General features: G+C 43.5%; 1 protein-coding gene across 1 annotated transcript; it reads left to right on the forward strand.

Moving 5' to 3' along the window:
- Positions 1-5,467: 5,467 nt before the first annotated feature.
- Positions 5,468-20,881, forward strand: LOC122179242 (cholesterol 24-hydroxylase). The gene is made up of 15 exons (XM_042870007.1): positions 5,468-5,621; positions 9,254-9,331; positions 9,595-9,676; positions 10,176-10,249; positions 10,916-11,002; positions 11,654-11,792; positions 12,373-12,483; positions 13,269-13,425; positions 13,781-13,843; positions 15,272-15,344; positions 15,753-15,837; positions 17,721-17,831; positions 18,092-18,180; positions 18,872-18,938; positions 19,382-20,881. Exons 1-15 carry the CDS (start codon positions 5,497-5,499, stop codon positions 19,541-19,543), a joined length of 1,503 nt encoding a protein of 500 aa, XP_042725941.1. The 5' UTR covers positions 5,468-5,496; the 3' UTR covers positions 19,544-20,881.
- The last annotated feature ends 242 nt before the right edge of the window (positions 20,882-21,123 follow it).

Genomic DNA, 21,123 nt, shown 5'->3' on the forward strand with positions numbered 1-21,123 from the left:
TTTGTCTGAAATGTGTTTTTACCTTTGGAGACACTGGAGACACTATTTTGTGCTCTTATGTAGTCTCTCTGCATTTGATAGAATTTGCCTGGTTATTATTTTTATTCCTGACATGGTCAGGGTAAATTCTATTTTACTGCTCATAGAAGAACATGAGAAAGATGAAGTGAAAAAATGTAAAATGCCTTTTGCAAGTCCATAAGCAAGACCTTGTGTCTAAAGCTCTTCCTGTGGATGTTTAATTCCCCAGTTTCAAGTTAACAGAGGCCTCCTGAGCCCAAAACATAGAATCGGTAAGGTTGGAAAAACCAAGAAGATCATCTGGTCTAACCATCAACCCATGCCTGTGATCACTCTCAGTCATGTCCCTCAGTGACATGTGTGCCCTTCTCTTGAACATCTCCAGGGACAGCGACCCCACCACCTCCATGGGCAGCCTGTGCCAATCGCTAGCGCCCTTTCTGAGAAGAAATTTTCCAAATATCCGACCTGCAGCTCCTCTGGCACAACTTAAAGCCATTACCTCTTGTCCTGTTGTTAGTTACATTGATGCATATGACAAATAAATAGTTTTTTCCTCAACTTTATCATGTATCACAGAACCATAGAATGGCTTGTGTTGGAAGGGACCCTAAGGATCATCGAGTTCCAATCCCCATGTAGCCATTACATTATTTTTGATATTAAAGAATACCATCTCTATAAAAAGCCAACAATCAGAAAAATAGCTCTGTCTCCCTAGTTCTTATTAAGTGTAAAGGGGAGAACGGGCAGATAAAGCACCTTTTGCAAATTACTGCTTTCATTAGAAAACCCACCAGTGCTGTTAGGAATGAGCTTGTTGTTAGGCCTTTCCCACTGCAGTAACAGTGCAAGTGCATCTGTTTAAAGTGCAGAAGTTTGCTTCAAGCACATAATAATGTTCAAGAAACAAAAGAACACTTTGGAAATACTTCTATTAAGAGACCTGGCAGCTCTTGAGTTGATGGGGCCAGAGGGTTGGAAGAAAATAGAAAGTGAAGATAAAATCTTTCTTCTTCAGGATGCCTCTTCCGCTTCTTTTGGTTTCTCAGCCAGATTTCAGCTGGCTCTAGCTGTGAGATTTTAAGGAAAATCATGATCATGATTATGCTTGAAAATTTCTGAGTAAAAAAAACCTCTCAGGAATAACAGAAGTAACAGAGATGATGCAGGGATGTCTGCCCCGGTGCAATTAGACAGAAATTTCACCTTCATTTTCCAGGCACGTAGCTATTTGTCACTTAACTCTTCACACCCCACTACTGTTCCAGCCCACTTGAACTTCCTAGGCAAAGCAAAGGCCCCGTTGTTGTGCCACAGCACCTCTACCTGCCTCTGCTGAAGCCAGCAGCATTGTGTGGCATGGGCTCTGGCACAGGGCTGCATGCCTGCTGCTTACTGCTGGGCCATCTGGGTGCAGACATCATGACAGATGTATTCATGAGCAGAGGTAGAGACAAGACCTGCAAATGTATTTTCTCACCTTTGCCCTTTCTGCCAGCCTGCAGAGGGGGAAAAAGCACTCAGGTGTGTGCATGCCAGCTCAGTAGGGTGTTAGCACATTCATCCTGATTCCTTCCAAGCTTAAAATGGATCTGTTCTATGTCTTGGTATTTGTCAGTCTGATCTCCTGATGTCTAAATGAGCCTGTACAATTCAAAGCACAGAAGCGCACCTACATTTAAATACCTGATACGTCATCTGCACTTGTATAGGGCTCTTACTGGTAGCATTTTTTGTCATTTCAAAATGCATTTATATACCTGGATGGCACGTAAATTGAGCTGTAGGTAAGCTGATCAGTCCTCCTGCTACATTTGAACATGCCGCTACATCAAGTTGCAGTGCATGAACAGCTTAAGGCATGTGTACTGCATTACTAAGCACGATGGCCTATAATTAAATAAAACTGAAGCCATGACTCAAGGCCATAAGATCCAGAAGTAGCACAGTGAGTGACACTGGCTCTAGCACAACAGTGTAGAGAATGGGCCAGGGGACCCCACTGTTCATGACGCTGTGGAGTTTGTCCTTGCTGTACCTCCCCTACCAGCCTCTCCTCCAAATCTCACCAGTCAGTGCTTTCAGTCAACCTGCTGGCATCAGTTCAGATGTCTGAGAGAGGCCCAACTACATATCCATCCTGCTGTGCTGGCCTTTGGCAGAGCACTGCTCAGCTGTGATCCACAGAGAAATTCAGCGATGCTGGGAGAAAAGCAGTCCCAACCGTCAGTACCTAATCTCTGAGAGCTGCCAAGAGCCCCCTCAAAAAGGTCAGCTTGGCATGTGTGATGCATTCACTCTCCTAGATAATTTCTTATACACGCATACATTTTTCTATTAGAAGATACCCAAGCAGTTTTTATTAAGAACTGCATACCAAATTTAAGTTTTAAGCTTTTACAGTCAGTTCTCATCTGTTAAACAAATAAGACTACCAGCTCATGAGATGCATGTCAATACCTTGCTACCCTGTGCATGATTTTCCCAGGTTTCTCTCATCTCGATTTTAATCTGGGGCACAGGTGCAGCTATGCAGCTGCTTCAAGCAATGTTTTAATGCAATCAGGAAAGCAGTTAGGATGGAAACTGCCAACTTCTTTTAACAATATTGTAGTAAATAGAGACACTATTTTTACGGACAAGAATCTCCAGTGTTCAGCCAGGTGTAAGCACTGATATCAAGCACCTCTTCCTCAGGGGCATTAACTGATGGCAACACCTGAACTCTTGGACTGCCTTCATTCAGCATTAAGAGCCTTGACAACTACTTGCTAGTTCTGCACAGGAACATTGTATTGACTGGGAAGGATCAACGTGCTCTTCCAGAGCTGGATAACTGCTGGCACTGCAGCATCCCAGGGCCCTGTTTGTAGGCATGCAGAATATTTTCCGTCTATGGGTATTTTAGTATCAATGGTGAGTTGAGCTGCAATCCTGTAGAAAGAAAGCTTAAGAATATATATTTTCTCTACTGAGTTTTGCAATCCTTGGAGCAGAGCACTGTGTGCTATTAAAAGCAAATGGTTACTTGCCACAATATAGTGACCATGTGAGATGAAGCAAGAGGCAAGTGGAGGAGCAGAAAAAGTTATTTGTCTCAGAAAAAAACATCTTGATTTTTCACCTTCTGTATACCAAAACCTGCATGTCTGCACTAGGGACCCCATGGGCACAGCTAAATCCTGTTTCCTGATTCCAACAGAATGTTATGTATAGGATTTCTTAAGGTCTGGTGGTAGAGCCAGACAGATAGCCTGAGAGATCTAAACAGAAGGCAGTTCTCAGATCCCACCTTGACAGTGTTTCCAGCCTGGAAAGGAGTACATCCACGTGTATTCCTGCTGTACATGGATGAAGCATGTTGCTTATGTGAGCACCAGATCCTACAAGTACCATATGGACCTTTAAACAGGGGGCTGAGGTTTTCACCTGTGAATTCTCCATGAGAAATACTGATTTAATCACCAGCTGCACTGAAACAGTAGTATACAGCAGATGGAGGCATTTAACAATGAAGTCAAAAGCTCCTAATACAGAGGTGCATTTTTTTGGCAACTTCAGTTTGCCTGGGGATTCCTACCTCTCCAGCTAAGCACTAGGGAATCATCCCCAAGCACAAGCTATGCCTACGCTATGCCCTTACTGTGCTGTCCTCACTTGCAGGACATAAGATATGATGCTGGACCTCTGAGAGAGAGCAGGAAATGATTTTTAATAGACAGAAATAAGACAAGAGGAGTTTGCATTAACTCTAGGTCCAATTTTTTTTGCAATTTTACCTTGCAAATTCACAGTGACAGTTCCCAACTTTCTGCCACTCTTGGCTCTTAGTGTTCTGGGAACACTCATGCTGGCAAAATGCTCATGTGATAGCAGTTCAATCCCCAGCATAAAAGTGATGCACAGGCAAGTGCAGAATGCCCGACCTGTGCTCCTTCTCTGTGTGTTATTTGGGTGCCAGGCAGATGACAAACAGCACAATGATTTTGGATCGTGTCTTTTACTCTTGGGAGTAGAAACATATTGGAATACAAGCAAAAGAAATTATTGAAGCTTGTTAGAATGCAAACAAAATTTTTATTAAAACTTATCTTTAAAGGCTGAAATGTAATTTCCACAGCCTTCTCAGGCTGAGTACTTATGAAAGGTAGTTATGTAGAAAAGTACTTATGAAACATATCAGCTGATGACTGCATTTACATGAGAGGCTTGATTATACAACTTCCCTGTTTTAATCAGGGATGAGGACTACACCGCAGGGCCTCTCTACTCCATGAAAATGTAAAAAATATCAAATATTTTATCACGTATTAAATGCTCCCCATCAATTGCTTGCAAGCAAGGTAGAAGCAGAAATTTTTTTATCAGAAATATTCTGAGTGAACTCGAGTGACCCTTACAGATAATTACCTTCTATCCCTCTGTAACTCTGAAAGAAAAATCATCAATGAACCCAGAAAATCGATAATTCATCACAAAGCTCAATGAGTGGCTTTGGGTTTCATTAGCTAGCTTCAGTTTTTAAACACATCCTCTGGCTGACGCCGCTCTTGTAGTGAGCCATTCCTTTCCCATTGATTGCTATTCACATTACAAGATCATGATGTAGACTGCCTGACCAAATGGAAAGTTAGATTTCTTTTTTCTTCTGAGAACAAGTTGTTATAACACCCCAACCTCGACAGGAAATAAAATCTACTTTCATGTCAGATAAACTGGAACAGCAGTTAGATGATAGTGTTGGTCTTTAAGAATACACCAGCAGTGCAATTTCTGGATTAAAAAATATTGGTGTAGAAATCTGTGTACCCAAAACACAGGGGGAAATCATTTTGGGGTCGTTGCCCCAAGGGTTGCCATCTGGAGAAGAGAAGGCTCTGGGGCCTTCCAGTACTTGAAGGAAGCTTACAAACAGCATTGGGACTGATTTTTCACACGATGGGGTAGTGACAGGACAAGGAGGAATGGTTTTAAATGAAAAGAGGGGGAATTTAGGTTAGATGTTCAGAGGAATTTCTTCATGGAGAGGGCAGTGAGGCACTGGCACTGCTGCCCAGCGCTGTGGGTGCCCCATCCCTGGAGGGGATGAGCTCAGACACAGGGTTTGCATTTGAGTAGCGCTGCGTGGAGCCAGGGTTGGACTCCAAGATCTTTGCGGGTCCCTTCCAATTCCGTGATTCTAAGATATTCCGTGATTCTAAGATATTCCGTAATTCTAAGATTCTATGCCCTCCCTGCAGAATACAAAGCATTAAAGCGCTGGGGGCCGTCGGAGGTGACCGTGGAGCAGCCCTGCACACCCACACGATTCAGAAAAGCCTTCGTGCTCCTGACAAGCTGTCACACTTCGGGCCGGAGCCGCTCCTCCTGCAGCCCCGAGCGGAAGCAGTTAACAGCCAGCAGCCTCCGCCCTGCCCGAGGCCGTGCCGCGCCGGCGCCGTCCCCGCTACAACCGACCACCGAGCGGCGGCCATGGCAGTGCTGGGCGTGCTGCTGTTACTGGCGCTGCCGCTGCTGCTGGCGGCAGGGCTGTACTGCTGCTACGTGCGGCGCGTCCATGCCGCGTATGACCACATCCCCAGCGCCCCGCGCGAGAGGTAAGGGCCGGCCAGCCGCCCCGCCGGGCGCCATTTGCGCACGCCGCTGTGACTGCGGGCTGGCAGCCTGCTGAGGGCCGGCGCTTTGCTGACACGGCAAGGACGGGCGTGACGAAGCGGAGATCAGCAGTTTCGAGTTGCGCGTTCGAGTTGCGCTTTGTTTGTAGGACGTTGAGCCGACAGCCGGCAGCGGTGCAGCAGGGGCCGGTGTATGGGAATGGCGCACCGCCCAACGCCGGCAAGAAGCCCTGCGCCCTCACGCACCCAGGCAGCCCCGCAGGGACACCGGGCCCGGTTGCTTATCTCCAAGTGTCAGGAGAAAATCTACTTCTGTAATCGTGGTCAGAAATTGAGATGAGAGTTAGGAGGGAGCCTGTCATACCTGAATCTACCTGTCCTCATCTTGGGAAGTGAGTTCACAGCCTAAGATAATGGCAGTTGAGTAATTTCGTGGCTGTTTCTCTTTTCCTTCTTCAGGATTTGAGGCGTGGAGGTGGTGATAGAGGCTAGGACCCTCCTCAGGAAGGTTTCTAGCACTGATGTCTCCATACAAGAGCTTCCCTATCTCTTGAGCTCACAGTAATCATAGAATTGCAGAATTGTTTGAGTTGGAAGGGACCTTTAAATGTCATTGGTGCAACACTCGTGCAGTGAGCGGGGACACCCACAGCTCCAGCAGGTGCTCAGAGCCCTGTCCAGCCTGACTTTGAATGTCTCCAGGGACAAAGCACCCACCACCTCTCTGGGCAACCTGTTCCAGTGCCTCACCACCCTTATAAAAAACTTTTTCCTCGTATCCAGTCTAAATCTCTGGTCTTTTAGTTTAAAACCATTTCCCCTTGTCCCATCACAACAGACCCTGCTTAGAGAATCTGTCCTCTTCTATCCTGATAGCTTTCCAGAAGTATAAATAGTCAGTGGCTGCAAAACCCCCATGTCAGTACCAGCTGTGCAAACGCTTCCGCTGCCAAATATCCAAGGGAGGAAAGATCAAATACCTCCAGCTCTGAAAAGTACTTTATAAAGAAAAGCAGAACATGGTACTGATGTAACCTCCCTGGGAGTCAGGGGATTGTGAGAAGATGAGGCCAAACTCATCTTGGTTGTGCAATGGACACAAGTTGCCACAAGAGAACTGCCAATTAGGTGTAAGGCAAAGCATCTTTACTGTGATGTAAAATGGAGAAACATGGATTTGAAGGCTGGACTATTATGTGGGTAAAAAATTGATCAGATGGTTGTCACAAGAGGGTTCTTATCAATGCTTCTATGTCCAGATGGAGCCAGTCAAGAGTGGTTTCCCCCAGGGGTCTGTCCTGGGACCAGTGCTCTTTAGTATATCAGTGACATAAACAGTGGGATTGAATGTACTCTCAGCAAGTTTTTTGATGATAGCAAACTGAGTGGTGCAGTTGACACAACAGAAGGAAGGAGCACCACCCTGAGGGATCTGGGCATGCTTGGGAAGCGGGCACATGAGAACCTAATGAGAAGTTAAACGTTCAGAAGAAATGTTTTACTGAGAGGATGGTGAGGCTCTGGCACAGGCTGCCCAGAAAGGTTGTCAGTACTCCATCCCTGGAGGCATTCAAGGCCAGGTTAGATGGGATCCTGGGCAGACTGATCTGGTGGGTGGCAACCAGCCCACAGCAGGGGGTTGGAACTAGATGATCTGTAAGGTTCCCTCCAACTTAAGCCATTTTATGATTCTCTGGGTTCACAGAATCAGCACAAGAACTGGATAAGGCCCTGAACAGTGGTAATATAGCTTTGGCCTCAGGAAGGGGACAGAATGGTGGCTTCCAGAGTTCCTTGCTAACCCACATGGCTCTGATTTTGCAGTTCCAAAATGGGCTTCATCCAAATGTTAACCCTTCTACTCGTTCCACAGCCTGCATCTTTCCAAGGTGTCATTCTGTCCTAAGTGACTTTTCCTTTGTTGCTGTCTCCTTCCTTTACCTTTAATAAAAGCTTAAGAAAGCTTTGTTTCAGGATGAAGTACAACAGGATCTTTGCAAAACCTCAGACCATGTCTCAGCTCTTACAATTACATAATGACAAGATTATGTTAACACCCTTGATTTCCTGGGCTGATTTAGTTTGTCAGAGCTAACACATCTCTAAATGAGGCTTGTGCATGATTGGCTAAAATAGTGAGTCATAATGGCTTTGTGTCATTTCTGTCGTGTGAATCATAGAATGGTCTGGGTTGAAAAGGACCACAATGACCATGTAGTTTCAGCTCCCCTGCTATGTGCAGGATTGCCAACCACCAGACCAGGCTGCCCAGATATCACACTTGGAAAACACTGAGAGCTAGAGAAAAGGTCGTCTCTTCAAAAGTTTGCTTCGTGTTAGAGTTCTATTAGGAGGAAATGGAGAGAAGGATTTATTTGTAAATGCATGGTTTTGGATGGCAGTGCCACATAACTATATATCCCAAACCAAACCCTTGCTTGATTCTATCATGGCATACATGACTTCCTACTAGTGAATGAACATTCTGCGCTTGTTACAGCACCTAACCAACTTGGGAGTTGACAGGATAAAGGACAAAACATCCCTGAGGACTCAGTTGTCACAATTCCCCAGTGACGGGAGCTGTGAGCTGGACTGTACTCGATATGCTGCAGGTAGAGCTCTTCCCAGAGCTTTGGCTAGCAAGGACTTTGTCTTCTTACACATTTTTATAGTCCAGTTAGAGAGGAGGAGTCAAGCAAGAGAGGAGTGAAGATTTCTGCAGATATTACGTAGCCTTGTTGAGTGCTTGTTATTTTAACTGTCTGCTGGTTCCAATAGAAATAAAACAAGAGCCTGTTTTTCCCCTATAGCTTGTTTGTATAGAAGAGGATGATAGCATGGCTGGCTGTGTCTCAAATGGAAAACAGATCTCAAGCACAGCTTGCTTGATTTGGAGAGGAGCTTGGCCAAATCTTCCTTCAGATGTGTGCAAAGCCAGTGGGAATTTCCTGCTCACATCTGAAGGAAGAAATTGGTCTCTGACCTTTGAATACAGCTATTGTAGTTGAAGGATTAACCCTTTTATTCACTTCTTTCAGTTTCTATATGAATCCTAAGCTTTTCTTAAACATTTCATAGTCTTGCTCAGAAAATATATCTGCTGTGGGCGTGCAGCTGGCAGGACTTTGTCTCTACACCAATCCCCTGGCTGTGCACCAGAGGGTTCCTAGCATACCTAGGTGATGTCTGCATACTGGCACAGTTATGTGTTATTTCTGCCTTTCCGTACAAGGAGTAAGAATACAACCAATGCACACTGCATCCACTGAGCAACAAGTCTGTATGCTGAGTACTTGGCACATGAGCATGTGGGGATATAAAGGGATGCTGAAATGGGGTTGGTTTTGCTCCTCATGCTTTCTGTAGCAAAGAATCTTGAGCATGTTTGAAAAGCAATTTACTGTTGTTTATGTTACAAATAGAGCATCTACCCAGGGCAATCATCATTCCAAATCATTCTTTTAATCATTAGACTGCAGCAAAACACCTAGGTCTTGAAGCTCACTTCACATCCTTCCAGTCATCCTTCCCTAAGTATCAGTGCTGAGGACTGCAATCTGTACAAAATCCTTTTGGCATCCTCATGACACTCTTAACTTCATTTTCTGCAGCTTTTTACTTGGACATCTGCCAATCTTTTGGAGAATGATGAAGAAAAAGGAGTTTCTACATGATCTCTTTCTGCAGTGGTAAGTTGACACACATCAGTAGGTTAGACTCGAGTAGCCCTGTAGTAAGTTGGGAAAATAAGACGTGGAGGCGTTGAGTTATATACTTATCATCATTCAGAGGGTAGGTAGTAGGGCTAGATAAAGAACGCTGGTATTTCTCTTATTGGCTTTATTCATTCAAGTCTGCAGTTGTGCCCTGTACATGCTGCTTTGGTCCTTTGAAGTTCTTAGGTCTGAACTGATACTGGTGTTTTGTACCATTTCTTTCCTTTTTTTTGTAGGTCAAAGAAATACGGACCTATTGTGCGGGTTAATGCATTTCACAGAGTCTCAGTACTGATTTTTAGTCCTGAAGGAGTGAAGGTACTGCAAAATAAAACAGAACGGACAGTGGGAATCAGCCCTCTAAAAAGGGTGGTGGTGTCTGATGATTAGGGCAGCATGGTCCAGCTAACTTGTGCCTTCTGGGAGCACAACTCTGCCAGTTTACGAAGGAGAAGTGGCCTGAACTTTTTTGCAGTCTGTATTTATTTTCTTGCTTGATCAATTGATTTACTTTGTTACTTTTCTTTAAACTGCAGATATAGCAAGCACCCTCAATTTCTGAGAAGCAGGCTATCTGCAAGAGCTTGATATCTCAAAAGAAAAGGCACAAAGGAGCTGAATTTTTGTAATAATCACAGAGATAGCTTCCAGGTCACCAGGCAAAAAATGCTACAGGCATGCAAAACAAGCATGGAAACTGGGGAATCAGGGCACACCAAATAATTCATGTAGTCTTCAGACTGTGTGAGCGGCTTTTTATGTTTTGTCTGAGAAATGAATGGTGCTCAGTACTCACCAACCTGAAATCTTATTTTAGGAGTTCTTGATGTCACCAGAGTACCCAAAGGACCGTCTGATATATGGCCGTATCTTCAATTTGTTTGGTGTGAGGTAGGCAAAAAACTACCTGAAGCCACTGTATCTCAAAGTAAGTGAAAGATTAATAAAGACACAGGCATGGCTCTTGTGTTGAGTCAGGCTGTTAATATAAATGACTGATTCCAGGTATACTTAAGCAACAAGTGCTTACTAAATTACATTGAAAGTCTATATGGCAAGTCAAACATCTTCCCGATCAGGCAGGAGGTTGTGATGGATGTTTTTTACCTTGATTTTTTTTTTCCCCTATGAATGTTCAGTTAGTCTGAGAAGAGTTTTCTCAAGACCATCATCAAACATTTCACTTGAACAACAAACTTTCGTTTGAATGCGCTTGAGTTTCCAGTTCCTAAGCAAAATGAAAGAAGAGGGGATGTTTTGCTGTTATCTTGATGCTCCTGAAAATAGAGTAATTAAATTACATTAATTATTTTTGTTACAGTTGTTTTGGAACCTGCACAATGAATCAGCATCCTGTTGCACACAGTAGTCCACACATACCATGCAAAACATGGATACAATTCAGTTGTTTTCCACAACAATGCATTCAAAGCAACAAAGTACTTCCTGCTTATGGGAAAAATACAAGAAAGTAGATGTGGAAGAGTTTTTGATGGGACAATTTGGGCTGACTCCCTTGCTGAAAAGTGCTCCTTTCCTTGTTTTCTTAAATGCTAGGTTTTTGGGGAATGGCTTGGTAACTGATCGTGACTATGAGCACTGGCACAAGCAGCGGAAGGTGATGGATCCAGCTTTCAGCAGAAGGTAAGGCAAATATCTCTGGGATGATCTGCTTGCGCCTGCTGTATTTTCATGATTGTAACCATTCTTGATGCATTTTTGATATTTAGAAAGAGAAAACCCTCTTAAAATCTTATTTTAATTTGAGTATAGCACACTATACAGTGTTCCCAAACTTTCCCCATGGGAGTGACACTTATGTAAGCTCAGTGGTGGCAGGGAGTTCCCAGGGTCGTGCATCTAGGAATGCTGCAATGGTTGCTTTATCCCATTTGAAAACAAACCTCAGATATTTGAAGTGGGCAGGCCTAACCATTCACCTGTCTGAGTGATTCCCTGTGGGAGAGAGAGATTGCTGTGGTCTGGTTTGCTTGTCTGTACAAAATAAATACATTGCATTTAGGGTCTGGAGGTTTGTCCATCTGCCTCAACATGCTCAGGCCAAAGCTCTTTGCTGTGACAGCTGTTATTTACATGGTAGGATAGAGCTGGGTGGCTGCAAGAGCACATTTTGTCACTTCTGATTTTTAAAGTACTAAGGCAAATTTCTTATAAATCTAAGGTTAAACAACATTTAAAAAAAATCATTATAATTTCCTGTAAAAAATTATAATTTTGCCCGAGCAAAGGTATCCTCCCCAGAGTCCCCATCACTCATTTCTATTAATTGTTCAGCTACCTGATTGGTATGATGGACACTTTTAATGAAAAAGCAGAGGAGCTGATGGAGAAGCTAGAGGAAAAGGCAGATGGAGAGACAGAGTGTAGCATGCTGACGATGATGAGCCGGGTGACTTTGGATGTCATTGCAAAGGTACCAGCTGTGTGCTTTCTTGTTTCCTCTGCCATTAGCAGGAGGGAATGAAAATAATGGGATCAGGAGCTGGAGCCAGGGTACCTTTACCTGGGAACGCCCCAAGAAGTGGGGCAGTAATTGTGGCACACCCGTTCAGGCTGAGATATCGGAAAGGGAAGTTAGGGAAGGATTTATGTTGTGTAAGAGAGGCCAGCAGCATGCTGCACAGGAAGCTTTTTGCAGAAGCCCTTAAACCTCGTGACTCCCATCCCTCCAGACTAGAAGGGCACACTGCTGTTTGTTCATGGGTGCATATTGCATTACTATATGTCAGCATGAAATCTGCCTTGCCATGGCTTTTCCCTTCTTTGTGTGAAACAGTTAAGGAATAATTGGGGGTAATAACAAATATTAATTCCCCTTAGAAAAGGAGAAAGGCTAATCTAGATATCAGCCTTCCCTCACAGACTCTTGCAGACTAGCCTGAGGCATTTTTCTGGGAAAAGACAGTGGTGCGAGGCAGTCCTGCTTTATCATGCCAGCTCTTCTGAGCTGGGAGGATTCAGCAATGGCTGCTTTTTCCTTTCCCTCCCCTCAGGTGGCCTTTGGCTTGGAATTGAATGCATTAAGGGATGACCAGACGCCATTCCCACATGCTGTGACCATGATCATGAAAGGAATGACTGAGATGCGCATCCCCTTTGTGAAGGTCTGTGTGCTCCTTGCATCCATCCCCTGTCTGCATGTCCAGCTGGAAACTGCCTCTGTATGAGACTAGAGTTGTGTGTGGTCTTAATCTTACAGGGAAAACATCATCAGTAGTTCTTTCCTCCAACATGTGTTGAGATAGAATTAATTAGCACTTTAAAACACTTGCAGAATTAACATGTTATTAGTTAGTGCTTCATTTCTATCATTCTGCCTTTTTCCCTCCCTGCATGTTTTCTCTTACGTGCTTTTACACTTTCATGCCCATTGCTGCAAAAGTTGGGAATTCCTTGCCCAAGAAGCACTGCAGCCTTCATACAAAGTGGAAGAAATTTGAACTTCCTTACCATAAAAAAAGTATTGGCCAGTGGGGCCAGTGTTCATGGACTTGAATTTTGTGGGTGAAATCTGGAACAGTTAAGCTCCATAGTTTCTCAAGAAAGCTGTCATTCAGACTTCCAGAGCTCCCACTTTCCCTTTTGGGTCCAACGGGTGGATTCTGTATCGTATGCTACAGTTTCTTTCCTCAGAAAATTGAGGAATTTTGCTCATGATGATCAAAAAATTAGCCCTGACAAGGCAGGACATCAGCATGAACTGAAGTAGTTCTCCTTTTAGTCCAAACACTTCAGGAAAAAGTCCGAAGCACTTTAGGAAAGTTCACTTTGTTCTGCAGAGAGCAGATGTTTTTGTGAAAAATGACATTGAGGTGCCATTTAAAAAACAACACTGCAAATGTTTTTACCAGCAAGAGGAATAAAAAGACTAAATAAATTCTGTATTCAGTACATGCCAGGAAAGCAGAAAATGATAAAAGAGGTCCGGGAGAGCATACGGCTGCTGCGGCGTGTGGGCAAGGAGTGTATTGAGAAGAGGAGGGAAGCCATCCAGAGTGAGAAGGAAATGCCAACAGATATTCTTACGCAGATACTGAAAGGAGATGGTAGGAAGCACATCGCTGTTCAAGTTAATTTGTCTTTGGCTTGCTTTTCCTGAGCTTTGGAAGTCTTAGTTTGGGGACGTGAACTTTGTGACTCAGTCTGCCTTTACTGTCTTCAAGACCATGTGTTTTGTTTTTTTTTTTAACATTGAAGAGTCATAAAGTGACTTGTTTAGAAAATACCCTGTTTCTTGACATTGGATCAAATACTGATCACAGGTCACCTCTGAGTAGCTGTCTCAGTGTTCCTTCCTAATCCATTCAGGAAAACATGCTCAAAGCAGGACAGGGTGTCCTGACTCTTCCAGCTGGAGCACAAATACATTTCCTAATCTCATTTGTTTTTCTGTCTTGACAGCTCTGGAGAAAACTAGAGATGATGAAAACATGCTGGACAACTTTATCACTTTCTTTGTTGCGGGTTAGTAGCTGCTTTAATATTTGGATATGTTGTGTGGGAAGCTATATTCATTCTTGTGCTGCCCACACAATTGTTATTGGCTTTGCTCGCTCCTTGTAATGCTGCTGTGACCAGGAATCACTTGGTTGGTGCATTGGAACTGTTGAGTCATGGCCTGAACCTCTGTTTGATCACCTGAGGTGAGCACTCAGTCAGCCGCAGGATCACAGGTGAAGGCAATTCAGCTGTGTGACTGGAAGGCGTGGAGCTTGGCTCCACCTCTCCTAGACCCCATTTAAGGACTGATTGCCACTGAAGAAGGATCTCTTTCTGGAGATTGTTCCTTGGGGGGGTTCTTGCTAGCCTATGATACTGGTGAGCACTTTCGTTTATGTCTGATTATCTGTTTCAACATGATAATCTTACTAGCACAACGTCTCTATGTACTTATTGATTGAACAGTACTTTGCAACACCTGTATACTTATTGATCTCACAGTTGGTAAACAGCAGCGTTATACTGGAGTAAGAACAGCTGAGCAAAGTCTGAAAAGAGCTCTTAGTTTTCTCGCAGGCAGATGATGTTTCGTCCTTGTTCTGTCATACCAGCATAGTGAATAAAGCCAGGCTGTTGTTGCAGGAACAGCTTTGCCTTTGGGGTGCGAGGCTTTTTCATGTGGTTCTGACCCTTCCATCTCATGTCCTGCTAAGTCCCACTGAAAGCATCTTTAGTATGTTGCATGGGTTTTTGCATCACCTCACCCACATAAGCAAATGCCATCCTTGCTGTAGGGGTAGCATTCAGTGCTAGCTGGGAGAGGTCAATGTCAAGACTATCAGTAGAAACAGAGACCCAGATAATGAGCTGAAGGATGTAGAAAAATTGATCTGCACATCAGTGGGATTTAGGTGACTTCCTGAGATGACGCTTTTCTTTCCCAAAGGAAGGTATTTTTTAAACAAATCTTCATGGAATTCTATTTTCTGTAGTGCTTTAAAATAGTATGTGTCCCTATTAATGAAAAAACATTAAACATACCTACATAAAGCAAACATTTCAAAGACAGAAGCTCTGTTTTCCTTCAATGTCGGTAAATATTTGCTTCTCAGTAGGGTTATGTGGCTGGTGATAGGACAGTGACTGAATCACTTAGGCCTCTTATAAGTGTTAGCACTGATCTTGCTGATAGGTTGTTTCTAATCATTCAGTCATGAGTACAAAATCTGCAGCCATGAATTGATCAAGGTAACTGTTAAAAATACCAGCTATGCTTCTTGAAAGGTGTTTATCACATCCCTTTTAGTGTTTCATTTAACTTCTTAAATACTTGAAATAAAATGTTTGGGGCGTGACTTTTAAAGTCTCTTGTTGGCAGTAATGTGACCAGACCTTCTTAGTATCATCTTATTACTTTATACTAACCTTTGAACTGATTCTTTATGGTTCTAGGTCATGAAACCACTGCCAATCAGTTGTCGTTTACAGTAATGGCACTGTCTCAGCATCCTGAAATAATGGAAAGGTAGGTGTACTCTGATTCACTGTTGGTTTCATGGTGAACCTAATTATATGGATTACCAAAAAACTTAAGGTAAATTCTAGCCTTCTTTCCGAAAGAAACAGTTTCATGACTCAATATATCTGACATTTAAAAACAAGCAGAGGGATGAATTATTTCAATTCCATCTAAGTGTTTGTTTTTTTTTAAAGCTGGTCCAGAGTGCTGCCTGGCTGCGTTGTTCTGTGTGTGCTTTACTGCATCCTGATGGAAGGCACAGGTTCAGGCAGGCTGGCTGGGAATCAGTAGGCATTTTGCCTGAGGATGAAAATCAAAGTGCAACTCAGTGTCTGGAAAGTAAAAAATGTACTTTGTCACTTTGCCTCACAAGAAATAGGTGTCTGCAACTAATATTTTTGAATTTCTCTGCAGAGTACAAGCTGAAGTGGATGAAGTCCTTGGTGCTAAGAGGGACATTGAGTATGAGGATCTTGGCAAACTGAAGTACTTATCACAGGTACTGTAGGAGTGAAGTAAGATACCAGTCAGAGCTGTTTGGTAGCACTCCTGCCATGTCACGCGACTGCCAAGAAGAACCCCATGCTTTTAAGATTTTAGGAGCAGCACCAAAATGAGAGGCTGATGGCATTTGTCCTCGGAGAATAAGCAAGTAGGCAGACAGCTGTCTGCAGCAGCCCAGCCTTGATGGGAAGGGTGCTTCTAGATTCCATTCTGAAACCCCAGGATTCCTTTGCTTCTTACTTGCATTATTACTAAGCAGAGAGCTGGAGTTGCTTAATCCCTACCTGTTTAAGCTGAAACTGTAGTTGTATTATTTTAAGAAGGGCTTGCAGTGTGGAGCCCAACCTTTGCGTAAGTCCCACGCAGTTCCCAAAATCTCAGCTCTATTTTTGTTTGATTGCTATTAAAACATTTCCAACTATGATCTCACCGTAGTGCAATAAACGAAGTGAGATTTGAAGACTTCCAAAAATATTGGCTGGTTTTTGCAATTTCAGTTTTTTTTTTTGTTTTTTTTTTTCAGTTGTTAAACCTTATTCATTCACTGAGGAGGGGGGGAAAGAAAAAAACAAACAAATGTTTGGTCCTAGAAGAAATCTTGTGTGTAAAAAGTTGGTAATGAACTGTAAAGCCAGGGGTTGGCTACTTGCCAGCATTTGTCACGTATCTTTTTTTTTTTTTTTTTTTTTTTTTTTTACAAGATGAGAGCACCAGTAACCTTCAGGAGAGGCTGAATAGACAGACCTGGCAACTATTCTCCTTGCTTCCATTTCCCTGTAATTTTAGTAATCTACTATCACTGCTTTTCTCTTAAACTGCCCCGTTGAGACTCATGTTTGTCATTTCCTGTCCCTCAAACTGCTGTGCTTTGGTGGCAGATAAATTCAAAAGTGCACTTCTTGTAAAGAAAAGACATCACTGTGTGCTTACTGAAATCAGCAGGTTTCTCTAGGCTTGTCCAAGCGTCATCACAATTACATCACTCCAATTAGGACTAGGTATCTAAGCTTTTCAGTGTTAAGACAGATTACATGAGAGCCTCTCAAAAGCAGACAGTTTATTTAGCAGAACAAGCTTGGATCTGTACAAGCAAAGTCACAGTCACCATTAGTCAGAGAGCTAGTCTGTCCATGGAGGATCAGAGACCATGGGACTCCTCTGTTGTCATTCAAGCAATTTTGAATCCTTTTGTCCATGCTTCTTTTTCATTAATTCATTCTTGCATACCCACTGTTAATTGCATTTGCAATGCGATGCTAATGTGCACTGTTAATTAGGCTTCACTTTCATGAAATAAGCCATTCTTACAGCTCAATGCCATCAAAAGAAACGGTCATGTTTCACTTTTTTTTCTCACTGTTTCCTATTCATTTTTCTTTGCCAGGTTGTTTTTTGTCACTTTGGTGCTGTGACCTGGCACAGCTCCCTGAGCACCAGATAAAGCACAAAGGCAGGGGCAGGAGCACAGTGCTGAGAGTGGGGAGGAGGTGGCAGTAGCCACCCGTGCTGCTGGCAGCAGCTCTGAGCACTGCTTGTCAGGTGCATGAATTTCATTCACTCTCAGATACTCCCTTTGAATTTCCTTCCCAGTAATATTTCACCTAATCGTTTTCCCAAGTTTAGGTGTTAGATCTGCTGAATGCATTGTGCTTGTCACTTCTTTATGTAATTTCTGTATCAGTGATAAGAAAGAACCAGGTCTGAAGGCAAGTTGACTTAGCCATTTTTTTTGCCCACGGGATTCTGAGGAAGGTACACCAGCATCTGTTCTATAAGCCAAAAGCTCCCCTTTGGCCAGAATGAAAGGCTATACGAGTAATTCATTATGTTTCTGCACTGCATTAAATAACTGATCTCTTGTGCTTTTTGCTGACACAGGTTCTGAAGGAATCAATGCGTCTGTACCCACCTGTCCCAGGGACAGTGCGCTGGACAGGGAAGGAGACTGTCATTGAAGGTGTCAGGATTCCTGCAAACACAACGCTACTTGTAAGTCTTGCAGCAGCATCCCCCATCAGCAACATGTAGCTCTTGCAGGATCCACGTGTAACAGTATCAGAGTCCAGAATACTCCCCCACCATTCCTACTGACTATTTGGTGAAATTTGGGCTGGGACTTGGATATGAATTGAGACACTGGGTCAGTTTTGCCTAGGGGGTGCAAGATAGCTGTGTTTTTGCACCTGTGACAACAGAGAGTCATTTTCAGTGAGCTTCTGCTGACTAATGCAGATCTGCCTTCTTGACAGTTCAGCACATATGTGATGGGGCGGATGGACAGGTACTTCGAGGATCCGCTCTCTTTCAATCCAGACCGATTTAGCAAAGATGCACCTAGGTGAGTTTCTTTTTACTTCCAGATCATTAAATATGTAATATTTAATATCTAATACTTCAGGGCGAAGAAAGCAGAGGAAAAATTTTCCCATTCCAATTCATGTTATTTAATATTTATGTTAAGGTCAAAACCAGACTGAGACAAAGCCAGGATAAGTATTTGCTGTACTGCAAAACAAGGATTTGATGCATGACAGCCTTTACCCAGGAAGCTTGAAATGGATGGTAGTGTGATGGAAGTATCAGGACAGTTTGTGCTGAAGCCCCTACATCTAACTGCTTAGGTCAGGAACTTTGTTTCAGATAAGAGCTATTCTGATCTCCAGGACCAAACAGCCCCTTGCTTATGTGGTTCAGATGTGCGTGCAGGAGCAGCAGTTGGATGGATTGTTAAATCCTCATGATAGTCTGGAGAGCATTTAGGGTGTGCTTGAAATATGGCTTAGAAATAAAGTTTGCATGCAGCCATACTATGCAAGCTGAGCCAGTGGAGTGCTACTTACAGCACTGTTCAGAACTCTGTTGGCTCTGAACCAAAAAATTCTAGTTTGGAGATTGTCTTGACAGTTCAGCTAGGTGGGGTGGCATTTAACCATTACCTTGCTGTAGTGTTGGCTGTAGTGTTGAAGGATTTGCATCTTTCTTTATGATAAAACAGTCAGAATGACAGTTTTGATTGTTTATCTTTTTAGGCCATATTACTCCTATTTTCCATTCTCACTGGGACCCCGTTCCTGTATTGGGCAGGTGTTTGCACAGGTGAGCACAACTGTAATGAGAATCTGTTAGTGAGCCCTGGGCCAGGTCATAGTATACTGGTACCTTGGCCCTACTGACAGTGCACTAGCCCTCTACCCCTCAAAGGGAAGGTGCATAGCTTGCCCCTGATAGGGGACGTATGTACCTTGCAATCAGGAATGTGCTATGAGTTTATCTAAGCGTTGGTGCTCAAAATCATCACATTAATATGGTTGAATCACCAAAATGGAGTTTGTTTGTAAACACAGGGACAGATCTTTGTGTCTGTCACTTGTCTTCAAATCTGGGAAGCCCCAGCTGGCTGTGTTCTTCCTTCCCATTCTCACAGCCATTAATAAATCTATATTGACAAAGCAGTAAGACATAGCATGCTAAATTTCAAATGCTGCTGTCAAATCCATACTTTCTGTCAATGATAATGAGTTTGCTTTCCTTCTTAACAGATGGAGGCTAAAGTGGTGATGGCGAAATTGCTGCAGAGGTTTGAATTCCAGCTTGTACCAGGGCAGAGTTTTAAACTTTTGGACACAGGAACCCTTAGGCCACTAGATGGAGTAATGTGTAAGTTAAAGCCAAGGAGCTCTCCTAAGGGTTTCACCGTGTAACCATCAGGAAGGGCAGCATGAAATGAATGTGGTTGAGTTTCATCAGATTTTGAAGATTTTCTCCCTAATTGGAGGTTAGATTTTTCAGGCACCTTTAGACGATTATTAGACAGAAAAATTTCCTAACTTCCTCATCATTTACTGAAGAAAACTTCAGGAGATCTGCTCTAGAGATGTTTGAAAATCTTGGAGCTGAAATTATGCCTGGAATTGCAAAGCATTCTGTTTTTCTGGGGGACTCTGGTTGTTAACAGATGTTGAAAAGGACATCCTCTCACTGAAGTATCCCTGGGAATACACAAACATAAGGCCAGATCCCAGCAGATAGCTTCTACTAATTTTATTTACAACACAACATGGTCTAAGTAAGGCCTTGTGTGTGGATTTTCATTTTTACGCAATAAAAAAACACAGAATGCAGGACTGAACTTAGAAAGAGAAGCTTGGAGCCGTTCTCCTGGTCAAAATAATTTTCCTATCTCTGCTCTACATGAGGAAAAATGATGGAGAGAAATGATTTGAAACAAAAATCAGACACTGTGATCACTAATTGTCCCTGTTGCTTCTGCCTCATTTTCTTCAATGTCTTTTACTTCCAGTAGCAGTCAGTGTTAGATTCACAATCCAGGCAAGGCTGTTTCTGTGGGGGAGGACTTGGGTTCATTTTGTCCTGCATCCTTTCCCTATCTGGCTCACTGTGAAGCTACTCCAAAGCTTGGACTGGACTGCCTCATAGCTACAGCAGGCCTGGAAGTGCCTGAAGTCAAATGCTGCTTAAACTGTCCTTGCCTCAAAGAAATATGTATGCAGCCTGAGCCAAAGGCAAGAGAATATCCTGCAGCTGCCCCAAAACTGTTTGCTCTGGGCTGGCTTTCAGCCTGGCTCTGCTATGGGAAAAACGATACTCTGAAAATCTAGAAATACATGGATTCCTAATGTGGGTTTGATCATAAAATCTGTCATGAAGTGAAGGAAACTGGAGACCCTTAGCACTGTTGGTGTTACCACCTTCTTGAGAGAGAGGACTCGGAACATACACTGTCAAGTTTCTGTGCTGGGTTCCACACCAGGAAAGTGACTTCTTAAGAGATTGCTTTTGTTTGTTTGCATTGTGCATCACCTTGTGCAGAGCAGCAGAGGGATAACAGGCCATTAAGAGCGCTGCTTTTGGCAACGTCAGCAAAGCTGTGCAGTATACTAATATTACTTCTACCCAGAGGTAATAGCACTTGTACTGCTAGGAGTTTAGGCTGCCCATAGAACAGCTCTGCACTCCCTTTTGCTGGAAATCTGCTCATATTCTCCTGTGCATTAATAAAACCTGATGTGGAAACCTGAGGACTTGCAGCTGGATGTGTGCGCTCAGAGCGGGTTTTAGGATGCATGAGATGCAATGCTAGTGGGGCTGGGTGTGCAAAGGGCTGGGTTTGGAGATGTCCGAGGGAGGGATGCATCTTGGCAGTGTTGGGGGCCCTGAGGGAGTAATGGAGGGCAGTGGTGTATCCTGCTGACAGCACGCAAACCACTTGGCGTGGGATGCAGCTGCCTCTGCCTTATGACGAGCGAGATGGAATGTGTTA

The sequence above is a fragment of the Lagopus leucura genome, unplaced genomic scaffold (assembly GCF_019238085.1).
Source record: "Lagopus leucura isolate 7727_CA_CO unplaced genomic scaffold, USGS_WTPT01 Super-Scaffold_1, whole genome shotgun sequence".
In the NCBI taxonomy this organism is placed as follows: Eukaryota; Metazoa; Chordata; class Aves; order Galliformes; family Phasianidae; genus Lagopus; species Lagopus leucura.

What these genes read in the sequence shown, in the direction of transcription:
- LOC122179242 (XM_042870007.1), top strand. Translation starts at nt 5,497, where the DNA reads ATGGCAGTGCTGGGCGTGCTGCTGTTACTGGCGCTGCCGCTGCTGCTG. An exon ending in GCAGATACTGAAAGGAGATG is followed by an intron (nt 13,426 to 13,780) that starts GTAGGAAGCACA and finishes CTGTCTTGACAG; the next exon opens with CTCTGGAGAAAACTAGAGAT. An exon ending in CTGCAAACACAACGCTACTT is followed by an intron (nt 17,832 to 18,091) that starts GTAAGTCTTGCA and finishes CCTTCTTGACAG; the next exon opens with TTCAGCACATATGTGATGGG.